Raw genomic sequence first — 18396 nt, forward strand, 5'->3', positions numbered from 1 at the left:
TGTGTCCACCATCACCCCCAGGTCTCTTTCAAGGTTGCTCACCCCTAGCAGTGATCCTTCCATTTTGTAGCTGAACATCGGGTTCTTTTTCCCTATATGCATGACCTTGCATTTCTCTATGTTAAAACTCATTTGCCACTTTTTTGCCCACTCTTCCAGTCTCGTTAGGTCTCTTTGCAGGTCTTCGCAGTCTTCCATGTTTCTAATCCTGCTGCAGAGTTTGGTGTCATCAGCAAATTTAATAACCTCACATTTCGTCCCCGACTCCAGGTCGTTGATAAATATATTGAATAGGAGCGGTCCCAGCACTGACCCCTGTGGAACTCCGCTCGTGACCCATTGCCAGTCTGAGTAATGGCCCTTTACTCCAACCCTCTGTTTCCTGCCTGCCAGCCAGTGTTTGATCCATCGGTGGACATCCCCCTGCACCCCGTGGCTCCACAGCTTCCTAAGCAGTCTTTCGTGAGGTACCTTGTCGAAGGCCTTTTGGAAGTCAAGGTAAATGATGTCTATGGATTCCCCTTTATCCACCTGGCTGTTTATTCCCTCAAAGAAATACAGTAAGTTCGTGAGGCATGACCTTCCCTTGCAGAAGCCGTGCTGGCTCGCCTTCAGTTAGAACATAAGAAGTTGCCTCCACTGTGTCAGACCGGAGGTCCATCTTGCCCAGCGGCCCGCTCCCGCGGCGGCCCACCAGGTCCTTGACCTGTGAAGTGAATTCTTGACCTTTATAATCTACCTCTACTTCTATAACCTACCTCTGCTGCTATCTGTACCCCTCAATCCCTTTATCCTTTAGGTATCTATCCAAACCTTCCTTAAACCCCTTTACTGTGCTCTCGCCTACTACAACCTCCGGGAGAGCATTCCATGCGTCCACCACCCTCTGGGTAAAAAAGAACTTCCTAGCATTGGTTCTAAACCTGTCCCCTTTCAATTTCTCCGAGTGACCCCTGGTGCTCGTGGTTCCTCGCAGTTTGAAGAATCTGTCCTTATCCACTTTCTCTATGGCCTTCAAGATCTTGAAGGTTTCTATCATGTCTCCTCTAAGTCTCCTCTTCTCCAGGGAGAACAGCCCCAGCATTTTCAACCTGTTGGCGTATGTAAAGTTTTCCATACCTCTTATCAGCTTAGTCGCTCTTCTCTGGACTCCTTCGAGTACTGCCATGTCTTTCTTGAGGTACGGCAACCAGTCCTGGACACAGTACTCCAGGTGCGGGCGCACCATTGCACAATACAGTGGCATGATAACTTCCTTTGTCCTGGTTGTGATACCCTTTTTGATGATGCCCAGTATTCTGTTTGCTCTCTTTGAGGCTGTCGCACACTGTGCTGATGGTTTCAAAGTTGTGTCCACCATCACCCCCAGGTCTCTTTCAAGGTTGCTCACCCCTAGCAATATTCCCCCCATTTTGTAGCTGAACATTGGGTTCTTTTTCCCTATGTGCATGACCATGCATTTCTCTATGTTGAAACTCATTTGCCACTTTTTTGCCCACTCCTCCATTCTCGTCAGGTCCCTTTGCAGGTCTTCACAATCCTCCATGGTTTTGACCCTGTTGCAGAGTTTGGTGTCATCAGCAAATTTAATGACCTCACATTTCGTCCCCGTCTCCAGGTCGTTGATAAACACGTTGAATAGGAGCGGTCCTAACACCGATCACTGTGGAACTCCGCTCATGACCCATTGCCAGTCTGAGTAGTGCCCTTTTACTCCAACCCTCTGTTTTCTGCCCGCCAGCCAGTGCCTAATCCATCGGTGGACATCCCCTTGCACCCCGTGATTCCACAGCTTCTTTAGCAGCCTTTACCCTTGGGTGGATGCCGTCCGGACCTGGTGATTTGTCGCTCTTCAGTCTGTCCATCTGTCTGTTTTAGAAAATGACATGTGCAGGGGACAAGAATGTAAAGTCTTGACCATCCATCTTTAAGACTGTCAATGAGTCAACAAGCCCTGAAGAAATCATCAAATTGTTAATTTTCTTGACATTTGCTGATTCTTTACACTTAGGTTGACAGTCCAACAGAGGGTCTATAACTTGATTAAAGTCCCCTGCCAAGATGTTTAGCATGCACCAACAGCACTGTGGTGAGAGCCTTAAAGAAAACAAAAGGATTTCCAGTGGCTGCATATAAATTGAAAAAGAATTAACTATGTGTCACCCATGTTCATAATTACTAAGATCCACCTACCCTGATCATATCTTCTGGTATCAGAGATTACAGTCATAGAGGCATTAAGCAATATAGTAACGCCATTTTTTATGAAGAGCTGGTGAAAAATAACATTATGTTTTATAGGGTAATTGAGATCATTTACATTAATGGAATATAATTTTTAAAACTTCAAGTTGTATGGATAGAGAGCAGAAAAAGAATATTGTATACCTAGAATTATATGGTCAGTGATATCAAAGTATTTGCACTATTACGTAGTGCACCCATAATAGCTTACCCTGACATCTTATCCCCCCAATTCCTAAACTCCTACTGCCTGCAAACAGCACACATTCATTCTACTGTCATTTGGACACATTAAAATACACTCATCCCAATGACCTTTCCTGCTTATCTAGATACAGTTACACAATCCTTTATCTGAAATTCCAAAAACTGAAAAGCTGTGGAACCAAAAGTTTCAGTGCCAGAAGTATCCTGATGTGACACACTCTGAAAACCACACAGGTGCATGTGTCTCGCCTTTTCTTTTCACTCTTCCTTGGATGTGTCTATGCTGCTTATTGAGGACTGTGAAAATGTCAATGAAACATAGAAACATAGAAGATGACGGCAGAAAAGGGCTACAGCCCATCAAGTCTGCCCACTCTTCTTACCCACCCCCTGTCTATGCCCTAATGACCCAATTTCCTTATCTTGACCCTCGTAGGTATCCCATTTATTCTTAAAGTCTGGCATGCTGTCTGCCTCGATCACCTGCACTGGAAGCTTGTTCCAATGATCAACCACTGTGAAGAAATACTTTCTGGTGTCGCCATGAAATTTTCCGCCCCTGAGTTTGAGCGGGTGCCCTCTTGTGGCCGAGGGTCCCTTGAGAAAAAAAATATCATCTTCCACTTCGACACGTCCCGTGAGGTACTTAAATGTTTCGATCATGTCTCCCCTCTCCCTACGTTCCTCGAGAGTGTAGAGCTGCAATTTGTTCAGTCTCTCTTCGTACGAAAGACCCTTGAGCCCCGAGATCATCCTGGTGGCCGTCCGCTGAACCGATTCAATTCTGCGCACATATTTACTGTAATGTGACCTCCAGAATTGCACACAGTACTCCAGATGAGATCTCACCATGGCTCTGTACAACGGCATTATGACTTCAGGCTTTCGGCTGACGAAACTTCTATTGATACAACCCAATATCTGCCTTGCCTTAGATGAAGCCTTCTCCACTTGATTGGCAGTTTTCATGTCTGCACTGATGATTACTCCTAAATCTCGTTCTGCTGAAGTCCTAGTTAAAGTTTCTCCGTTCAAGAAGTACGTCCTGCATGGATTTCCGCTTCCGAGGTGCATGACCTTACATTTCTTAGCATTGAAGCCTAGCTGCCAGGTTGAGGACCAACTTTCCAATGTAAGCAGGTCCTGCGCCATATAATTCTGTAAACTGCATTCACTTACTATATTACATAGTTTGGCGTCATCGGCGAAGTGTTATTTTACCTTGAAGCCCTTGAGTCAGATCCCCTATGAATATATTGAAAAGGAGTGGACCCAGGACCGAGCCCTGCGGCACTCCACTGGTCACCTCCGATGTTTTAGAGAGGGTACCATTAACCACCACCCTCTGAAGTCTGCCACTCAGCCAATCATTGACCCATGCAGTTAGTGTCTCTCCTAACCCCATCGATTCCATCTTGCTTAGCAGCCTGCGGTGTGGGACACTGTCAAAAGCTTTACTGAAGTCCAGGTACACGACGTCCAAAGACTCTCCCAAGTCCAACTTTCTTGTTACCCAGTCAGAAGCTGATGAGATTGGATTGGCAGGACCTACCCTTGGTGAATCCATGCTGACTGGGATCCCGAAGATTCCCTTCATTCAAGATCGTGTCCAATTTGCTTTTAATTAGTGTTTCCATGAGTTTGCACACTATTGATGTGAGACTCACCGGTCTATAATTTGCAGCCTCTGCCCTGCAACCCTTTTTATGCAGAGGAACGACATTAGCTAATTTCCAGTCCAGGGGAACTTTCCCCTTACTTAGGGAGAGATTGAATAGCTCAGCCAACGGTTTCGCCAGGACATCGCTCAATTCTCTGAGCACTCTTGGGTGCAAATTGTCTGGTCCCATGGCTTTGTTCACCTTGAGTCTTGCCAGTTCACTGTAAACTTCACCTGATGTGAACTCAAAATTCTGAAATGGGTCTTCTGTGCTTTGTGTTGCTTTCAACTGCGGACCGTGTCCCGGTGTCTCACAGGTGAAGACTGAGCAGAAGTATTCATTCAGTAGTTCGGCTTTATCGGAATCTGCTTCCACGTAACTTCCGTCCGGTCTTCTAAGGCGTACGATCCCACCTGTGTTCCTTTTTCTGTCACTAATATACCTGAAGAAGGATTTGTCCCCCTTTTTAATGTTTTTTGCCAGAATTTCTTCCACTCGAAGTTTTGCCTCCCTAACTGCCATTTTGACCGCTGTAGACCTGGTCCTATATTCTACTTTTGCCTCTCTTTTCTCCGTGAGCTTGTAGGAGAGAAACACTTTTTTCTTCTCCTTAATGAGGTGCGAGATCTCCGCGGTGAACCATTGGGGTTTATTGTTTCTTTGTCGTTTATTTACTGATTTTATGAAGCGGCTAGTTGCTTCATGTATGGTTGATTTCAATGTTAACCACTTAGCTTCTACATCATCGGTCTCCGCTTGGTCCTGCAGCATCTGATGGACGAAATCTCCCATGCGTACGAAGTCTGTGCCCCGGAAATTGAGTACCTTTGTTTTCGTGTTTGATCTAGGGAAGCCTTTCCTAAGGTTGAACCATACTATGTTGTGGTCGCTGGAGGCTAGCGTATATCCTACTGAGACCTCTGAGATGCTTTCCCCGTTAGTGAGTACCAGGTCGAGGATCGCCTGGGCCCTAGTGGGCTCCGTTACCATTTGTTTGAGACGTGCTCCCTTTATGGAGGTTAAGAGCCTCCTGCTACCGCTGGTTGTCGCTGTAAATGAGTTCCAGTCTGCATCAGGCATATTGAAGTCCCCTAGTAGTACAGCTTCTCCTCGTAGAGTGATATTCTCTATGTCTTCAATTAATTCTGCGTCCATGTCTTCTAGTTGTCTTGGGGGTCTGTATACCACAACTAGATACAGGCATTTTTCTCTGCCTCTTGCCAGGTTTACCCAGAGGGACTCCCCGGTGTACTTGAAATCTGTGATCCTGGTGGTTTTGATGTCCTCTTTAATGTATAGAGCTACCCCCCCCCTCCTAACCTGCCCTCTCTGTCCTGACGAAGTAGATTGTAGCCCGGTATAGCCATATCCCACCCATGTGAGTCCGTGAACCAAGTTTCAGATATTGCCACCACATCTAGGTCGGCATTCCTTATTTCAGCCTCCAATTCTAGAATTTTGTTACCTAAACTGTGTGCATTGACATACATGGCCCTCCATATCTTGTGTTTGCTAAGTCCCTGTGAGGCGTATCCTACCCGAGTCGGTGTGACTCCTAAAGCTGTAGTTTCCCCTCTTGGTGGCAGTGAGAAGCAGAAAATAAAAGATTTGGACTGTGTGCTAATTGAGTGCATTTGACAATGAACAATCAAATGCATACTGGGGATGTGAATAAAATACTACATACCTGCTGTCAGCATTAACATTCAGCATTACATGGTGCTGGCATATCCAGAGTGCAAGCAGTGGCTCCTGGGATATTAAAATAATCTGACCTTTGCTGACCCTGGGAAATGTTAGTGAAGATAGACTGAATGTCTCCTGCCCATATGTTACTAACAAAAGACCTTTTACTTAGCATGCCACTGCAAGCAGATTAAATGACTCTTGAAAGACCAGTATTTAAGATTAACAAAAAAACTTTTGCATAGTACTGGGGGAGTATCCTCATGCCTGACCTTTCAAAAGATATGATAAAGGCAGGTGCATGAAGTATAACAAAGGAATTCAAATATAGAATTGCTCCAGCTATCAGTTCTTCAAAAGAGATACAAAAACCAAATTGTAACATACAAAGACATTGGAAGATACTATTTTTTAGAACAAACTCAAATCTATAAAGACAGGCTTCAATCCCCTGCCTTCTCTCTTCTTTCTCGTTCTCTTTCAGCCTCTTCTTCATACCTCATACACCCCCACACAGACATATAGCCTCTCCTTCCCCAGACTCAGTTTAAACATTTGTAAAAGGACAAAACAATTTTTCTTTATATACACACAGAAACAGCTCTAATCAAATACCTTTCTGTACATTTATAATAAGCCTATATATATTGTATATAATAAACCTTTTCTAAATCACTCCTGGCTATTGTTTCATTATTATACTTCCCACTGCCTCAGGCTTGAAATCAGAACCCAAAAATGTTTCGATATTAAAAGAAAAGATTACACATGCCATTGACTGGTTTGATGGTCATGAAGCAAGCTAATAAAAAAAATACCATGAAGAACAACATTGAAGGTGAGTGTGAATATTCAGAAAGTTGGCTGCAGAAATTTAAGAAGCATCCTAGTGTTACATTTCTCAAAATCTGTGGTGAAAAGCTTCTGTTCATTATGAAGCAGCTGAAAATTGCATTGATAAAGATGATATCTGATGGAAACTTGGTCCTATAGAAATTTACAGTGCTGATGAAATAGCTCTTTACTAGTGCTATGTTCCTAGAATAACGCTATCAGTTGATGAATGAGTATCAGGTTTCAATGATGCATATACCAATGTGTAGGCACACACAAAGTTGGCAGTGATTGGAAAAAGCCAACATCCCAGGTGTTTCAAGGGTATACTTCATCTACCTGTGAACTTGAGTTGCAGCACAGTGAAGGGGAAGGGAGATTGAGTTGTCCCCCTTCACTGCACTGGAGGGCAGATCGTGTTTGGTGGTTAGCCCCACCCCCAGCAGTCATTTCTTCACCTGGCCTGCCTTCCAGCCCTCTTAAGGGCTCAGCAGACCAGGCCAGGCTTCAGATGCAGCACAGTGAAGGGGAAGGGAGATCTAGCTGTCCTCCTTCACTGCACCAGAGGGCAGATCGTGTTCGGCAGTTAGCCCTGACCTTAGCAGCTGTTTCTTCACCTGGCCTGCCTTCCAGCCCTCTTAAGGGCTCAGCGAACCAGGCCACCTCCCTCATTACCCGGTCTGCCTTTCCAGCCCTCTTAAGGGCTCAGCAGTCCAGGCCGCCCTCTAAAGAAAAAATCTGCCCCTGTGGTTTCCACTAACTTTCATCATGAAGCCACCTCCTTGGTTCCTTCTCCTACTCTGCTCATTTCTCAATACTACTCACTGCTCAAAACCTCTCTCCCCCAATATATTTGACTCCACTAATGTTAGTGATATCTGCCCTGGCCTTAGAATCCCCGTGCAGGTGCGCACCAGAAACTACCCCTTAAAATAAAACCCTTGAGTTGTTAACTATGCTTCTTTAAAGCCTGTACGTACTGCCAACTTGCCCAACCTTGCCTCTGACTCCCTCACTCCAGTCTCGACACTATATTGTAATGCCAGTTCAGCTTGCAACAAGACTCAAATATTAAATGATCTACTAGGGGATTTTCATCCTGGATTCTTGTGCATTACGGAATCATGGATCGCAAAAGATGATTCACAAAACAAACTCTGTTCCCATGGTTATCAAGGCCTCTTCTCTTCCAGAAATAGCCGGAAAGGAGGAGGCCTGGCACTTCTCTACAAATCATTTCTTGACGTTCAGCTCCTCGATAAGGGTAGCGACATATTACTAGAATATATACTAGCTACAGTCAATGATAAGCTCCATTATCACCCATTGGGCATTTTGTTACTATATCATCCACCAATCCCTTGGAATAAATCCTCCGAATTCGTTTTCGAGACCATAACTAACGCTTTCCTAAAATTTCAAAGATTATTGATGATATTAATCTCTACCTAGACGATAATACCAGCAAGGGATGCGATTGATTTCAACAACTTTCTCACCTCTCTGGACTTTCCCTCTCCTGAGTCCTCTTCAACCCATGAAAAGGGACACGCTCTAGACAGCATCAGCTTCTTTGAACTTACTGTTTACAAAATTTTAGCCGAAGATGTTCGCTGGGAACATGTCCCCTGGTCCGACCACTTTTTAGGTACTTTCTATCTCCCCATTTTCATGTCTTACCTTGGGGTTCAACTCCGTGCCACAAAATCTACTACCTTCCACAAAAAAATTGCAAGTGAACAGTTCAGGACCAAATTTCTTAACCAGTTTTCCTTCTGTCCTAAACCTGTTGCCCTGGAAACCAACTGGCACAACTGGGTAAACCTCTCTGAGAGTACCTACTGCTCTCTAGCTCCTCTATCTACTAAAACTGTCTCCTACTCCTGTAAGGCCTCCTGGTATCTTCCATACCACAGAGAACTGAAGCAGAAATGCCGAGTACTGGAGCATAAATGGAAAAAAATCACAATCCCCTGCGGATAGACAGTCCTGGAGGGACAGTATTAAGTTCTACAATACAGCATTAAAAAAAGCAAGGAAGAATTTCTACGGTGATAAAATTGCCAAATCAAATAACCAGAGCAGTACATTATTTAACATCTGGCACTCCTTAACCTCTAAAAACAACTCCTCTATATTCCCCTCCTCTCCAACAGCGGATGTCGTAGAAAAATTCTTCAATGAAAAAGTTACCACTATAAGAAGCTCTTTTCCATCAGCAGTCACTTACAATTCTCTGATGCTCTGCGACACTACCCCTATCCCAGTAGACAGATCCTGGACAGTCTTTGAGCAGGTATCCAAAGCCCAGGTTTCTAAACTGTGCCACAAATTAAGATCCTGCAAATGTGCCCTAGACCCGCTTCCTCCTTACCTATATGAGAAAATTCCCATGCAGGCTATTTCATCTCTCACCAGACTAATAAACTTTGCTTTACTATTAGGCCTTTTTTCCGCAGAAATGGGTCACATTGTCCTGACCCCATTACTGAAAAAAGCCGACCTAGACCCATCCTCACCATCTAGCCATCATCCTATAGCAAATATTCCTCTCCTGACCAAAATGCTAGACAGCTAGAGGCTTTCATATCTACTCAGCTCTTATCTTATCTAGAGAGATTCTCCATTCTCTTACCTTGCCAATATGGCTTCAGACCCAATTTCAGCACTGAATCCCTACTGGTCTCATTAATTTCAAAGGCTCAATAACTACAATCTTGTAACAAATTTGCTGTCCTATTACAATTCGATCTATCTGCGGCCTTTGATATCCACCACAATATTCTAATTTACCATCTTTCCGAGATGGCATTGACTCCACAGTCTTAGACTGGTTCTCGAAATTCTTACGATCCTGCTCTTACACTGTTAACATGAATGGCACCTTGTCTTCTCCTTGGAAACCGTTATGCGGAGTCCCACAGGGATCATCTCTGTCTCCTATTCTTTTCAACATCTATATGTCTTCTCTGAAACTCTTCTATCTATCTCCCTTTGAAACATTATACACATATGCAGATGACATCCTTGTCCTTCTTGAGATAGACTCGAACCTCACTAACCTCAATCTATATATATATAAAATCGGAGATATGTATGTGTGTGTGTATGTGCCGCGATCACGCAAAAACGGCTTGACCGATTTGAACGAAACTTGGTATGCAGATCCCTCACTACCTGGGATGATATGTTCTGGGGGTCTCGCGGCCCACCTGCACACGTGGGCGGAGCTACAAACAGAAAATCAGATTTCACCCATTCATGTCAATGGAAAAAATGTAAAAAGCTGCCATTCTCACAGTAATTCAAAAACGGCTTGACCGATTTGAACGAAACTTGATATGCAGATCCCTCACTACCTGGGGTGATATGTTCTGGGGGTCTCGCGGCCCACCTGCACACGTGGGCGGAGCTACAAACAGAAAATCAGATTTCACCCATTCATGTCAATGGAAAAAATGTAAAAAGCTGCCATTCTCACTGTAATTCAAAAACGGCTTGACCGATTTGAACGAAACTTGGTATGCAGATCCCTCACTACCTGGGGTGATATGTTCTGGGGGTCTCGCAGCCCACAACTCTATGTTGCTTGCTCAAGGGTGGGTTCACCCAATAATTTATATGTTCTTGCTCCAGGAGGTGAAACTAAAATTGTTGTTTATAATCACGTTTTGCGTTAGTTGTATTGTATTCATTTTGTCAAATATTTCACATTATAATTTGAATATTGTACTTTTTATTAAGCTGTAAAAAAATAATTTCATTCACCACTATAAAGTATCTTTATTTGAATCCATTGACAGTGTTATTGCTATAATTAAATACCCGTGCAACGCCGGGGCATCAGCTAGTGAGAATATAATAGCATGCATAACGAAACTCCAATCCTGTGCTCTCATTGTACAAATGAAGCTGAACGAGTCCAAAACAAAACTTCTCTGGCTTGGCCCAAAATTAGATCAGCTACCCATGCTCATTTCATTACCTTCTGGTCCCACACTGCAGATTGAATTCTCAAGCAAAGTTTTGGGCATCATTATTGACTCTACACTTTCTTTTAATGACCATCTCAACTGTTTCTTTAGACTTCACATGTTGAGGAAAGTGAGATCCTGCTTCCACCAACAATATTTTGCTGTCCTTGTACAATTGATTATTCTTTCCAGACTGGACTATTGTAACTCCATCTATCTAAGCCTAACCAAGAAAAGTCTTCAAAGACTTCAGCGGATCCAGAACACTGCGGCTAGGTTGATCTTCGCAAAAAGTAAATTTGATCATGTTTCCCCGCTTCTGTCAAAACTTCACTGGCTTCCAGTAATTTCTAGAGTTCACTTTAAATGTGCCTGCCTAATATTCAAGATCCTACATGGCACTCTTCCTCCTCTAATTCCACTATCTTGGTATTCTTCAAGACCTGACACTACCAGATCCACCCGAAAACTTAAACTATCTTTCCCCTCATTAAAAGGCGTCATCTATCCAGGAAAATTGGGGAATTTTTTTTTCTTCAAATTCACTGAGCTTCCTGCCCTGCTGCGGAATCTGGGTTCCCTCCAATTATTCTGTAAGCATCTGAAAACTTGGTTATTTTTAAAAATGTAAATCTCTCTACACTCTTTATAATCACTAATTCTTATGTTTTCCTTATTGTAAAGTTCCTGTAAACCATGCTGAGCTCTATCTTTATGGAGAGGATCTGGTATATAAACTTAAGGTTTAGTTTAGTTTAACTATTATGCTAACGAGAGCATGGGTAACCAGATAAATATTTACTGATTGGTTCAATAACCACTTTGTACAGCAGCAAGAGCTCATTGTAGAGAAGCTGAACTGGAAGAAAACTCTGCACATTCTTAAGTGTGTCTTGAATATTGCCCTTATTTAAGTTTATTATATAAAAGTCAATGCCATTAATCAATTATAATAGAGATAGAAGACAACCATGCAACGTGGTACCGATGAGAATGGGTCTGTTGGTGCTGGGAGGACATCGAACCGTAGAGAACCAAAGCCTCTGGGAGATGGTGCCGATGGTCACACTTTCAGTGTTGGCATAATAATGGGCATTGACTGGTCCCGAGGTTTTAAAGGAGTGGTAACTGGTTAATGTCTGCAAGGAGAGGGCAACATCAGTCAAAGTCTGCTCAAGAATCACTTCTGCAAGCGGGGAGAGCTCTCATTGGTTAGGGTGGAGCCCGCTGTTTAAGAGTACAGCTACAAATAGAATTGCTCCTCTAAACCAGAGACCCATCATCGGTCAGGGCAAACCCCGCTGAGATGGCTCGGTTCTCCATCCAGCAAAGTGACACCCACACCCCTGGTATGGGTGGAGAGTCATTGTAATCATGAACCAGAACTTTTCGCCTGAGATACAGAAGCTCCTTGAGCTGCAGCCAGCAGCTCTCTCTATTTTTGAACAAAATTATAAAAATAACAAAGACAAGGGTGTTTCAGCTTCTGACTGCTGTGGCGGTTGAAAAATAACTGAAGGGATTCTAGGGTTCGAATGGATACGTTAGGACGGGAGACTAGTGTGCATGCTCAGAAACCTTTTAAGGCCAATCTGAGCTCTTTGACAAAGGCATACAAGAAATCAAGGTTCTAGGTTGTACTGAAAATAATGGGGGCATAGGACAATTGTCTCAGAAAACTGAAATAGATGCCATATGGATGGAATAGAAAAAAATGAAAAAGAGAGTAAGTAAAACTTTGGCCACCAAAAAAGGAGGGAGTGGAACTCAATTGTAGGAATTCAGAGCAGGAACGTATTAAGATAAATACCAGAGTCGCCTAGGCGTTGCCTCAAGGAGCTCACCCAAGGAACACAACCTGATTCTTGGGCATGTGTTGCTGCAGGGTGGTTGCCAGCATAGTGTTTGCTGAAATTGTATCAGCGGTTATATCACCTGCGTGCCAAAGTATACAGAGCTTCAGCATCAGATTGGGGGAGGTTTGTTCAGTAGCAAAGCAGAAGCAGGCTCTGAAAAATACAGATAGCAGGTAAAGATTCAGCAATAAAGCAATGTAATCTATTGTATTGTTAGGTGCCATCAACTTATGTTTGAGTTTTAGTGACTTGATGAATTACAGAGCTAAAATGAAATTGGTTTTGTGCTAGCCTGATAAGGTCCTCCAGCATTATTCCTATGGTTGTTTTCAGCATGTCCAGCCATCTGGTAGCAAGTCGCCCACTTTGCCTGGTTTCTTTGATCTTCCAAACATGATGTCCTATATAATCTATAGATGTGCAAATGTTTACAGTCACCACTGTAGTGTAGGCGCCAAAGTATACAGGGCTTCAGCAGTGGATTGAGGAGGTTCATTCGGAAGCACAGCAGAAGCAGGCTCTGTGTGCCAAAGTTGGCAGAGCTTCAGCGTCAGATTGCAGGAGGTTTGTTCAGCAGCACAGCAGCAAACTCTGAAAAATACATTAAGTAAAGATTACAGCAGTAATCTATAGATGTGCATGACATAGGAGAAGGTGTTTCAGTCCCCATGAACCTGAAATGCTGCTTCAGCTATACCTCTGTGACTCAGGAGAAGTAGCCACTCCTACTGTAATGCCCACACCTTTGTCAATGGCAGTCTTCAAGGTGCAGTATGTAGTGTTCACACCACCAAAAGTAGTCCAACTGATCCTTGAGATTCATACACTGCCTGCAGGAGACACTTTGACACCGAGGCTTTGAAGGAGCTTGGAATTGATGCTGGCCTCCCGGTGCATCAGAGGAGGAAGCTTCACTGGTGCATCTGGAAATTTTGGTGTCTAGATGCCCTTGGCTAGGGTTGGACCCCTGAGGTCAGTAGATCACGGCAAGCAGAGTCTCTCAATTCTTCACTGGAGTACTTTTATGAGTTTGATTCAGAGGGTATTCAGATTTGCTTCTTTTTTTTACCTTGTTTATTGAGATTTCTTTTAGTTATTCTGTATCATCACTCATAAATACCATTTCTGGTATGGATTTTCCTCTTGCATGCTCCTCAGCAAAGACTAAATTAAATAATTTATTTGGTTTCTCTGTTATGGCCTTGTCCTCCTGAATGTCCCTAAACTAATAGTCTAACTGACTCCGTCATAGATTTTCTGCTTCTTATGTACCTGAAAAAGGTTTTATTATGAGTTTTATCCTCTATAGCAAACATCTTTTTACATTTCATAGATTTCATGATTATAAAAGCTTTTATAAAATTATCCCAGGTAATACTTTTCTGTGACCTGCATGTAGGTTCATTTTGGGGTCAATTAGGGCAAATTGTAGACATTTTTGCAATGCACATTCTTTATAAAACTCGCCTGTATGTTAAATGCTAATATTTTATGCCTGTTCCTAAGCAAATAAAAATGTTTGTGGCTTTATACTGCCGATGTTTCTGTTGGTTTAACCTTTACTATGAGTGGAGGAGTGGCCTAGTGATTAGAGCAGCTGCCTCAGCACCCTAAAGTCGTGAGTTAATTCCCACTGGAGCTCCTTATGACCCTGGGCAAGTCACTTAGGCCCAGATTCTCTAAATGGCACCATCGTCAGCAGCCACCTTAAAAGCGGCCAGCAATCATGTGTCAATCACATGACGGCACTGTTTAGAGAATCGCGCCTCTTGCAAAGGTAGGCTCTGGAAATGTTGCTCAGGGTTTTCAAGGCCTATATTTTTGGTGCCTATTTTTTATGTAAATCGTGCTTACTGGTGCCTAACACTACTTCTAGCATTAGCCACGCCCTACAGTGGCGTTGGGCACTGGTAGGTGCCTCAGAAGGTGCAATTCCAGCACCATATTTTTAGGTGCCGGTAGGCGACTGGAAATGTCTTTTAAAAGAACTCTTAAATGGCGTTTCCCTCTTAACTTAGGTGCTGATAGGGCCTAAGTTAAGGGTTGGGCATGTAAGTTAAGGCGCCATTTATATATAGGCCTTAATGTGTCATTGCCCCATGTAAACTGCTTTGATTCTGTAAACCAGGGGTCTTCAAAGTCCCTCCTTGAGGGCAGCAATCCAGTCGGGTTTTCAGGATTTCCCCAATGAATATGCATGAGATCTATGTGCACGCACTGCTTTCAATGCATATTCATTAGGGAAATCCTGAAAACCCGACTGGATTGCGGCTCTCAAGGAGGGACTTTGAAGACCCCTGATGTAAACCATACAAAAAATTAGTATATTAAGTCCCATCCCCCCTTTATCCCTATTTTATGAAATATAGGCAGTTATCGAGGCAATCCTATAAGTTGACACCTCTTTGCTGGTACCCTGAATGCATGCAGCGATCGCCTACTGTGTAATGGAATCTGAGTGCTAAAATTTTATTACAGAATACTAGTGCAACTTGGCAGTTACACCAACTTTAGAGTTGGCATAATTGATAGTACCTAAATGTGGCAAGGATGCATATAATTTATACTGTTCTATAGGTTGTGCATGTAACTGGGAGACATGCCGAGATCCTGCCTTTGTTCCAGCCAACACACCCTTGCATTTGTACATTATAGCCCTTTGTGTGCTTTTATAGAATATTATTTGGGGCACTTACATGTATAAGTGCTACTTTATGATGCATTTATGGTTTCTACTTATAGAATTTAGGGAGAATTCTGCACAACTGTGCAGCACAGAATTTGCGCAGAATTTCTTATCCCCTCAGAATGTACAGAATTCTGCACTTACTATGTAGAATTTTGTGAAGTGCCAGCACCTTTTCTCTTCTCTGCACACCACATTTCAGGAAGAGGAGGAGGTGAACCGCTGCACATCAGGTCACTTTCTTCTCCTCTGCCGGCTTAGACCAGACTGCTCATATTAACCACAAGAATGTAGGGAGGCCCACATGGTTCATAGTAACAGTTGGGTCTAAGCCGGCAGAAGAGGAGGAAGTGCCCTGATGTGCAGTGGTTCACTTCCTCTTCCTCCTGCCATGCGATCTCTGGGTCAAGGGGATAGAGCAGCTGATGTCTAGTGAGTGTGACATGGAAGGGAGGGGTAGAGCAAGCTGAGTATGCCATGGGGAGGGTGGAATGGGGGCAGACCAAGATGAGTGTGCCTTCAGGGTGGGTAGTAGGGGGAGCAACAAAAGCTGAGAGTGTGTCATGGGGTTTTTGTGGGGGAAGACAGAACAAGCTGAGACTGTGCCACTAGTATAGGGAGAAATCAAGCTTGAGTGTATGCCTGGGGAGGGTGAGAGACAGAATGATAGCTGGGAAGTGGAGAAGAAAGAATGAAAGGTGGGGATATATGCCTGAATGGAAAGAGAATAAGATGTGGGAGAAGACATTGGGGGCAGAACTCCAAGGAGTTGGAGGAAGAGAGAACTGCAGTTGGAGTAAGAGATGAAATAGGGAAACTGGAGCTTGAGATAAAAGGCAGGAGGGAATTTTAGGCCTTAAGGTGGCAGAATTCTTGCAAAAACTCTGCAACAATAATTTTTAAATATTGTACACAGAGAATTTTCAAAAACTTTATGCAGAAAATCTCCCAGAAGTAAGAATTGTCCATTATTTGTCTTTATAAAATAGGCTGTCTCTTTACCTCCAAATTTAGCTGACCTGTTATTAAATTATCCTCATACTGAAGAGACTTGAGTAGAGTGTACTAGATTTCATGGTCATATGCATTCTGTGAACTTTGGTTGAGGTTTGCACTGTGATTGATCTGGAAGGAAGGATGAATGGGGGATGAATAAGGAAAAATGGGGGAGAAAACCTGGAAAGCTGTAAATGGAGTCTTATGAAACAGTAGCACACACAGAGTCCAGTTCCAGATTACCGTAAATGCTGGAAAGAGCTGGAAAAACATGCTGGCTATTTATATCACAATAGTCAAAAAGGAAGCATGACTTCAGCCTCTGTTTTTTTTTTCACTTGTGTAATATATTGGTAGCATGTGGAGTGTAGGTCATCTTTGCTTTCATATTTTTTTTTTTTTTAGACCTGGATCACCTGCCTGAACAAATTATGAGTCAAGTCAGATTGCTTTTTGCTAAACTGAAGCCGCGTGTTATTCATTTGTGGGCAATGCAGAATGTAGCGGCTAAGAACTTTCTCCAAAGTAGATGTGGTTTTTCCTCTGGAGTCACAGAACCCTTCTTGAATGGCACCAGCTCAAACTATGTAGAAGAAATGTACTATGCTTGGCTTGAAAACCCACAAAGTGTCCACAAAGTAAGTTGTAATAACATAGTAGCTGTTGGTAAATAATGGCATTTTACCCTCCCAGTCTCTGGTTCTTCTTGCTGTATCTCCTAAGACGCTGTTTAGTTCTTTCTTTCTTTTTATTTCTGTCCCAAGAATGTTTTGAGTTCTTTCACCTTAAATACACCAAACTTGCATGTTAAGACAGCAGTACTGTAATATCAAAATATAGACCAGCATGTTTCTTGAATGTTTTTTCTTTCTGTGCTGAAGTTAAGAGGTGATAGGCTCAGGAGTAATCTAAGGAAATATTTTTTTATAGAAAGAGAGGTAGATGTGTGGAATAATCTCCTGGACAGAGACTGTCTGAATTCAAGAAAGCATGGGATAGGCACGTGGGATCTCTTAGAGAGAGGAAGATATAATGCTTATTGCGGATGGGCAGGCTAGATGGGCCATTTGGCCTTTATCTGCCATCATGTTTTTATGTTTATTTCTTTGTGAACGAAAGGCATAAAACTTTAATTGTGACCATGCTTCTGTTTTTATCAAATCTTCAATCTTCATAGTCTGTATTAACAGCTAATATCTTGTTGGTTATGGTGCTCATTTTCAAAGCAGATGGATGTCTTAAAATGCTTTTTAAAAAATCCATCTTCTAAAATCATCCAAATCCTGATTTTGGAAAGTCAGAATTTGGAAATTTCATACTGCAATTCATCCAGATAGCAAAGGGACATGTTGTGGGTGTGCTTTGCGTGAGACTAGGCAGTGCCCCAAAGTAGGATGGCCAACAGGGAAGAAACATCCATGTCTAATGAAGTAAAAGGCTGTTTATTTTACCTCACTGGGGATCCGTCATGAAGGAAAAAAATAAAAATAAAACCCACAAGATTACATTGTATATTCCAAAGCAAATAACTTTTTATTCTAGTAATAAGTATTATAGCAGCAATTTGTCAAATCAGAAATAAATCAGTTTGGACATATACAATGGAGAGAAAAAAACCTCATACAAACAGTGCCAGCATATTTCTGTAAGTATGGCGCAGCTTCTCTAAAGAAACTGCCAAAGTATGGCGGTTTTATACAGAAAGTATCTTTGTCTTAGATCAGTGGTTCTCATCCCTGTCCTGGAGGACCACTAGGCCAATTGGGTTTTCAGGATATCCCTAATGAATATGCATGGAACAGATTTGCATGCCTCTCACTTCCATTATATGCAAATCTCTCTCATGCATATTCATTAGGGCTAGCCTGAAAACCCGATTGGCCTGGTGGTCCTCCAGGACAGGGTTGGGAACCACTGTCTTACACCATTCCCCTGGCTGTGAATATGTATCACCCTATTGGAACAGACCAACTGCCTATCTAACCCTCTCCTAGTTTTTCCCTGGGGGGCCCTGGACAGGCATAGATTCTGGAACTTTCTTCTTCATGATGTTTCCATTCTTCACACAGGTACAACAGTATCAGTGCATTAGCCTGGCATCACTTTATCAGTTCTTAGGTTCCCGGATGGAGTGTCCTGCTGACTTGCATTTGCTTTCAGAACTGTGAAATAGCTCGTCTTTCCAGCACTGGTTGGTGTCCTTGAGAAACTTCATAGCAAGAAATCTACACACTCACATGCCACACATTAGC

At 42.9% G+C, this 18396-nt stretch overlaps 1 protein-coding gene across 1 annotated transcript in view; it reads left to right on the forward strand.

The window, feature by feature from the left end:
* The window catches only part of OGDHL (oxoglutarate dehydrogenase like), a 297827-nt gene that overhangs the window by 19036 nt on the left and 260395 nt on the right, over nucleotides 1-18396 (forward strand). The window contains 1 exon segment of the mRNA XM_033942954.1: nucleotides 16550-16782. Coding sequence (XP_033798845.1) covers nucleotides 16576-16782 — 207 coding nt within the window. The 5' untranslated portion in view covers nucleotides 16550-16575.

Source organism: Geotrypetes seraphini, chromosome 4 (assembly GCF_902459505.1).
Source record: "Geotrypetes seraphini chromosome 4, aGeoSer1.1, whole genome shotgun sequence".
In the NCBI taxonomy this organism is placed as follows: Eukaryota; Metazoa; Chordata; class Amphibia; order Gymnophiona; family Dermophiidae; genus Geotrypetes; species Geotrypetes seraphini.